This window comes from Protopterus annectens, chromosome 6.part1 (assembly GCF_019279795.1).
Source record: "Protopterus annectens isolate FY-2018-M chromosome 6.part1, PAN1.0, whole genome shotgun sequence".
In the NCBI taxonomy this organism is placed as follows: Eukaryota; Metazoa; Chordata; order Ceratodontiformes; family Protopteridae; genus Protopterus; species Protopterus annectens.
The window spans coordinates 241370401-241378164 of NC_056738.1; the positions used below are offsets into that span (position 1 = coordinate 241370401).

Genomic DNA, 7764 nt, shown 5'->3' on the forward strand with positions numbered 1-7764 from the left:
CATTTAGAGGAAAACACAGATACTAAGATACAGAATTGCCTGTTTTTAATTAGCTAAAATTGGGTTGCAGGAAGAATCAGTGAAATGATCTTGGCAGAAAACTGGTATTGAGCACAGAAGAAAGGCAACAATAAGAATAACCACTATTTTCTTAAGCCATTCAGAAATGATATTCTTAGTGAAGAAATCATCATTATAATAGACTGCACAGCACATGAAACAGAAGAAAGGGTTAAGTGTGCTTTTGCATTATTGGTCCCAAGCCAAAACAGGTGACTGCGAGCTGTAACTCAAATAGACTCCACACTATCAGAGCCTGGACAGCAGTGAAGCAGAAGGAACTCGACAAAAGGCATCAGCTCAGCATCACATGTTGCAGTTTAGCTCAGAATAAAAATAATAGTAATATTTATAGTAATAATATTTCTATTTCCATCACAAACTGCTGCTGCCTTTGCCTGGATGCAGACCTGAAGGATCCTCTGGGAAATTATGATGCTTCCAAAAATTAGCAGCACATACCTTCACACTGCTTTACCGGCACTTGTTTCCAGGAGGGTTTCTGCATTTCCTTTCTACAAAGATTGAAGTAGCTGTTCGTTCTTTACAGAAGGCTGATAACCACCTCCTTTTATAACTGAGTATACTGGAGAGGTGGAAGACATTCTATAAGGGGAAAAAACGCATTCTGTGATAGAAGAATTAAAGGTAATAAATGTTTTCTTTTGCTTCCTGCAGAACAAGGTCTTGCATGGGAAATTCAAGAAATCATATTATAAACGCAATTAATTATCTACACAGTCAACTGAATGTGATGCAGTCGCAATCCTAGTAAAATGATCTTGCAGTCATTTTTGATGAATGATTTACAGGGATGACAATTTAGATGGATTCAGCTCTAGAGATAACAGAGCTGCTCTTTCAGAGATTATCCCTATTTGGCAGCAAGAAGGAACTTTTCTGTTTTCAACTGATTGCCACATTTAATTCCAGATGGGTGAACACATCTGTGCAAACACTGGTAAACCATTGATGAAAGTCTCTGTTGCACCACAACATAAGTGCCAGAAAATCTGTTCATTTATAAAATGCCATTTGGTGATGGTCTTTTCCCTTTCTCTGAAAAATAAGTGATTATACAAAAGACAACTCCTTTGTTCTTACTGCTTATTTCAGGAACATAATATGTTACTGCTGAAAGGAAACCTTAATAAGCTATTGCTAAAATGAAACCTTTATTCCTGTTATGAAAAGGACTCTCATTGAATAAGTGCAAATGTTTCTGTTTTATGCAAGAAATTGTGAAGGAATCAGACTGACATTAGTATTTTATTCATAAATAATTTACACTGTAAGTGAGATTTATTTTCTGTGTTATAGTCAAAATATGAAAAAGAAATCAAAGGAGAAAATTATGTTGTTTTTGAACGTCAAGCTCAGCCATCTGTTTATACATAAACGTTAGAGCTTTGGTCCATAGCTTGCATTTTGCCTGTATTTGTAACTGCAGTAATTTTAAGACTGCTATGATACATTTGTCATGGAAAATAAGATACAAAACATTTTGGGAAACTAGGATAAAAACTTGATCTGATAAATTAAACATCTAACAGCAAAAATGGCATTCATCAGCATGGATTCCTCAGACATTGTTAACAAATTCCTAATTTCCCCTACAGTTACTCAGATGGAAATCAAATTTAATTTTAAAGGGCTTAAGCACTGATGGGATGTTTATTATTTGCTTAACTGGAATAGTAACAGAAAGTTGAAGGAATTATGACTTCTTTAAATGAATCTACTGAACAGCCTGTGACCGTAATGACAGGGTATCCTTTGAATGTTTCTATGGATTATACTTATGACACTAATGATGCAAGTAAAATTGTGCTGCCTTCTATTTATGCTATCGTCTGTTGTGTTGGCCTTACAGGCAATGCTATGGTCATCTATGTCATTCTGAAGTATGCAAAAATGAAAACTGCCACAAATATCTACATCCTGAACTTAGCTATAGCTGATGAGCTGTTTATGCTCAGTGTGCCTTTCCTTGCCACAGCCACAGCTTTGCAGCACTGGCCATTTGGATCTTTGATGTGCAGGTTAGTTCTCAGTGTTGATGGAATCAATATGTTCACAAGTATATTTTGTCTTACTGTTCTGAGTGTGGACAGATACATTGCTGTGGTCCATCCCATTAAAGCTGCAAGGTACAGAAGACCCACCATAGCTAAGATGATAAATATCTGTGTGTGGGTCCTGTCACTTATAGTGATTCTCCCCATTATAATATTTGCAGACACTGTACCTTCAGATGATGGAGGTGTTGATTGTAATTTTTTGTGGCCAGAGTCATCTAGCTTTATGTGGTCTGAAGCTTTTGTAGTTTATACATTCTTGCTTGGTTTTTTGATTCCTGTTGTTGCCATTTGCCTATGCTACTGCTTGATTGTCAGTAAAATGAGAGCAGTGGCACTTAAAGCAGGCTGGCTACAACGCAGGAAGTCTGAAAAAAAGATCACACGTATGGTAATGCTGGTGGTCACAGTTTTTGTCATCTGTTGGATGCCCTTTTACATTACTCAGCTAGTAAGTGTATTTCTACAACCCCCTGATCCCATTATCACACAGCTTTTTGTAATTCTGAGCTATGCCAACAGTGGAGCCAACCCCATTCTTTATGGATTTGTATCTGACAATTTCAGAAGGTCATTTCAAAGAATCATGTGCTTTAAGTGGATGGACAGTGGCCTGGAGGAACCAGTGGATTATTGTGCAGTTGCCTTGAAAAGCAAAGTGTGCCACCCAAAGGATTACCCACAGGACTGTCTTGGTTCTGAAATGGTGTACCGTAATGGAACGTGCACATCAAGAACAACTACTCTGTGAGGCTGTATAAAAAAATCCTATTTCTCTTTGTTTAGGCAAAATGCCAGGCAAACAGGTACTCATATAATCAACATAAAATGCACAAGCACATTCTTATCTATATAAGAACCTTAGCATATATATTTTGGAGATGTTTGAAATAATTTCCTGCCTTCAGAATGTCAATGTTTTACTGGTACCTTCTCAGACTACCAGCTCAGTATAACCTTGCCCTGATAAAATGTTAATTTATTCTGAAATATTTTATTTTTTTGAAAAGAATTGGAAATATTTGCACTTTGCATTGAAAGTTTGGAAGACACAAACGCTGTGGTATAATTATATAATATTCAATTGAACTTTTGTTCTACTAAGACAGTTAATGGGAAATCATATGCATAAGAATTCCATCATATTTTAAAAGGTAAGGAAGGGAAAGAAATTTGCACAGAACTTTAACATTGTAAATGGTACTGTCCATTTCACAAATCACTGCCAGATTATGATAACCACTCGTACTTTATATGTTCTGTTAAATGTGTAACTAGTAAAATGTTATTAGTGTACACATACTGATTTTGATTATTTATTAAACATTTTAATCAGCTGACTGTTACTGGAAAGTCATGTTCTGGCTGCAATGTGTGTGGGTGCAGAAATGATTAGTTATCAACGTACAGCAAACAAATGACTGCAGAGCAATTGCAAGATGTTACCATAAATAAATATAATGATTTCTGCACAGAACAAGACTTTGATCTTCTGCCATCTGTGCAGAAGCAAATATAAAAATAATCAAATCTGAGCAAGCACATGATATTTGCAGAACTGTTATGGTGAGTGTTCTCTGACAGTAGTGAGCTCTAATAAAGAAAGTAACAATTTATATACAGAATGGTTAGAAAATTAAATATGGAAAATAATCTATACTTTAAGCATTTATTTTGGCCACAGTAAGTAGTAATGCACCACACTGTGTCATGACATAGAGCAGATTTATGTGAGACCAATACCACCAGAACACTATAATGAAAGTCAGTAGCATTATAAACCTAGAATACTTTGACATTTGTTAGGAATCTGTACAATATGTAGTGACCTGCAGGTAGGAGTTCTGAGACAAACATGTTTTGTGCTTCAGTAGCATTATTTGCTGTATTCTAAAACAAAGGGATTGAAAGAATAAATTTAGATGAAGATTAAGATATCAGAATAATTCTGAATCAATATTTCAGAGGTTTTATGGGACTTATGCTAAAATGAGTATAAAGATATCTGGATCACTGGATGTAAACTGCTTCTGTTTAATATCACTTATTAATAAATACTAGAAGGTTGTACCCTAAAATTATTCCTTCCCCTTTTCCTTAAATGACACTCTTACTTCAGTTTTTGGAAAACTTAGCTTTGCATCATAAACCTGTGTTTATTATTTACTACATTCTGGCATTAAGCCCTTTGCTAACTATAGTTATAGCACCATTGCACTGGCCTTAAATAACCTGGAAGAGGAGCCCTTTGCAGTCTGACTTTGGTGGGTATTATTTATTTATTTAGCACATGACCTTACATAATACAATAACTCGATTGGTTACGTGACAGGAAAAAATGCTGAAAACATTGCGCATGATTTACTACGTTAAACAACCTTACATCACAAACACTGTTCATAAATTCTTGCAGCATGGCTTATCTTTGTGCAGCCTTGGTTGATATATCATATTACTTACTGGCTTTTATAACTCATACATGTAAAGAAGCATGTTATGTAGAAAAATAACTACTGTAAGTCATTATGTTAGGCACTGATACCATTTTTAAATGTAAACCACATCCACCCTGAGTCTACTACTTAGTAAATTTTCTGTGAAAGTAAATGGGTTCACAAAAAGGGTGTCACTCTTAATTTATATTTCCATGTCACAGGGAAGTAGAAAGACAGTGTAAAACATTCACTAACTTGATTCATCTGAATGATCCAAGTACAGTTTTCCTCATCTTTTCCCTACTAGATGCTAGAAGTCAGTCTTTTTAACTATTAAAGAAACACTCAAAATTTGACCTTTTCAAAAAATGTTCATATCTAATTTTCAACAAACTCTGTATGAATTTTTCTTCATGAAATATGTAACTGTTATTGTGTATGTTAGTGGGTCATCTACAAGTGCTTTATGCTATTAGCTTACTGCAGACATGCTCCCTGTCACTTGTTTGAAATGATAAGTACTTTAACTTCTACTAGCCTTCTTCTTCTTCTTTTGGCTTTTCCCGGTTAGGGGTCACCACAGTGGATCATCCGTCTGCCCATGATTGGCAGTGGAGTTTCACAGTGCCGAGTTGCCAGCCCAGCATCCAACCTTCCAAGGAAGGCAGACACGCACACACACACACACTCATGCCTAGGGCCAATTTAGAGTATCCAATCCACCTACAGCATGTCTTTGAGATGTGGGAGGAAACCAGAGCACCCGGAAGAAACCCACACGACCACAGGGAGGACATGCAGACTCCGCACAGAAGGCACCCCAGCCAAGGATCAAACTGGAGAACCTCTTGCTGTGAGGCAGCAACGCTAACCGCTGCACCACCATGGCAGCCTTTTAACTTCTACTAGCCTGAAAACTGTAAATTACACAGTCCTCCCACACGCTGATTCTAGTAAAGCACATAGTCCATTCAAACCCTAACTCTAACCAAGAAATCTCCATTTGGTCCTTAACCCTATCCCGAAACTTCACTTCCAAACCCTAACATTAAAACTTTCTTTTGTTCCCTAACCCTAAAGTCCCATCTCACTTCCTAACCTAAATTTCCCCCTCTCAAATCCCTAAACCTAAACTCCCCAATCATTATCAACCCTGAATTCCCCTCCTTCTCCCTAAACCTACATTACTCTCTTGATTCATAACCCTAAATATCTTTCCCACTCCCTAAATCTAAATTCCCCTCTTGAACCCAAACTCTGCACTGCCCTCTCACTCCCTGAACCCTAATTACTATATCATTCCCAATCTCCTGCTCCCTAAACCTAAATAAACCCCACACTCCTTAAACCTAAATTCTTCAGTAGCTTCCTAAAGCTAATTTATATGAGTATAATCATAATGGAGGCTAATTACCACTACTGTATGGGAGTCCTTTTTTTCATTGCACAGCTTATATCTAAATGTGTGCATCCAGATTAAGTGATGAAATCATTTCACTCTACTTGGCTCTCAACTGATCATTGAATATAATGTCCTATTTAGTATGTGACTGTCCAAACACTTGACACAATTGGAGTGAGCACAATACTCTCTCAAAAAACAAAAAAAAAACAGGGCTTAAATCACAAAAAAGCGTGCAGACTGTCTCAACACTTTTTCTCATCTCATTATTATACAGCATACTAAGATGTGAACTTTGCCTCACATACACAGCCTCATCAGATCCAATCCTACCAGACATATTACACATTTATAGGTCCAATGTTAGCATGTATAACCACTCAAGGGATCTCAGCCTCTTTTGCAACACAAATAAGACATATTGGAGGGATAGTTATGTACCCCAGATAGTATTTCTACTGTGGAACCATATTCTTCTGCATATAAAGCAAAGTTCTTTTCTTACTATATTTAAATGTAATTTGGATGAATGCATGGGAAACCACAAATTCATCCCTGGTTTAGCACATATGTTCTTCATGGATGGGACAACAAATAAATGTTGCAGCATATCCTTTTTCTGCCTGCTTCTGTGTTATTTTATGCAAAATATAAGGGCTAAAACTACCATATGAATGTATTCTTAGGTTTCTTAAGATTCTGACAGATTAATAGACTAGTAATTACCTATGAAGCTATAATAGCTTCCTAGGCCTAAATTCCACTTCTGCTCCCAAAATACAGTCACAAACCTCACTCCCTAACCATAAGCATAAATCTTTCAGTTGCCCCTTAACCTGATTGATAAACTCTCTCCTCCACCCTCCCCATGGCTACCACGCTTACTCAAATATGGCAATATGTTTAAGAGACAGCTGTCAGCTCCACCTTCTCCATATGACCACCATCATGCCTTGCCTGAACATGTAGTCAGGTTTGAGCACAACCTTGTGGGGAGAGTTGGACAGACTAAGTTCCTGGCTGAAATATTATAGTATGCAACAATCTGAGACTAGAGCACATAGCATAGATCCAATGTTACTTCATGGTCAGTTTGTGAAATGACAGTTTCTTACAGAACTGGCCATGATGGCTGCAGAGCTGTGATGAGAAGACTATAGAACGAATGCTTAAAATCTTGTGTAAAAATGTAAAAAATGGTGAAGTTATGCAGGTATAGTCAACGTATAAAAAGTAATACAACAAACTGAATGCTGAATTCTTATTATTATCGAAACAAACACCCAGAATTTAAACACATCTTACTATTTTCTCCACACATTTAGAATTTCTCCTCCGTGAGCTTCAGATGGCGAAGTCATATGTTGATAAGTATTTCTTACTGACAACTACTTGCAGGTTGTTTCTATGTGAGCACTGAGAGTAATTAATTTGATTTGAGAGATTTTTCACTTTTTCATTTTTGTTTTGCTCATGGAGTTGGCGCAAATTAGTCCAGTGGAATCTCTAGGGGGATCTCCCCACGTTGAGAGGTGTAGCAGTCTTGCCTTCCTGCAAAAAAAAAAAAAAAAAAAAAAAATTCCTTCTTTTATGTTTTATGCATGGGTTTTTGGTGATCTTGTATATTGGATTTTAAGCATTCACTGGTTTACATTGCAACCTGTTTTCACATAGTATTTTTTTAGCAGCCCATTTATATGACCCACCTTCTAAACCATCCAGCTGACAAGCTGCAGTTGTATAAAACAAGTATTGTTTCATGTTTAGCTTGCAAAATGATATTCTGGAA

The 7764-nt window shown here is 36.7% G+C and overlaps 1 protein-coding gene across 1 annotated transcript; it reads left to right on the top strand.

The window, feature by feature from the left end:
- The first annotated feature begins 237 nt into the window (after positions 1-237).
- Positions 238-4219, top strand: LOC122805487 (somatostatin receptor type 1-like). The gene has a single exon (XM_044075674.1). It carries the CDS (start codon positions 1780-1782, stop codon positions 2887-2889), a length of 1110 nt encoding a protein of 369 aa, XP_043931609.1. The 5' UTR covers positions 238-1779; the 3' UTR covers positions 2890-4219.
- Positions 4220-7764: the final 3545 nt, after the last annotated feature.

Excerpts from the sequence above, each read along its gene's own strand:
- LOC122805487 (XM_044075674.1), top strand. The coding sequence starts at position 1,780 with ATGACTTCTTTAAATGAATCTACTGAACAGCCTGTGACCGTAATGACA.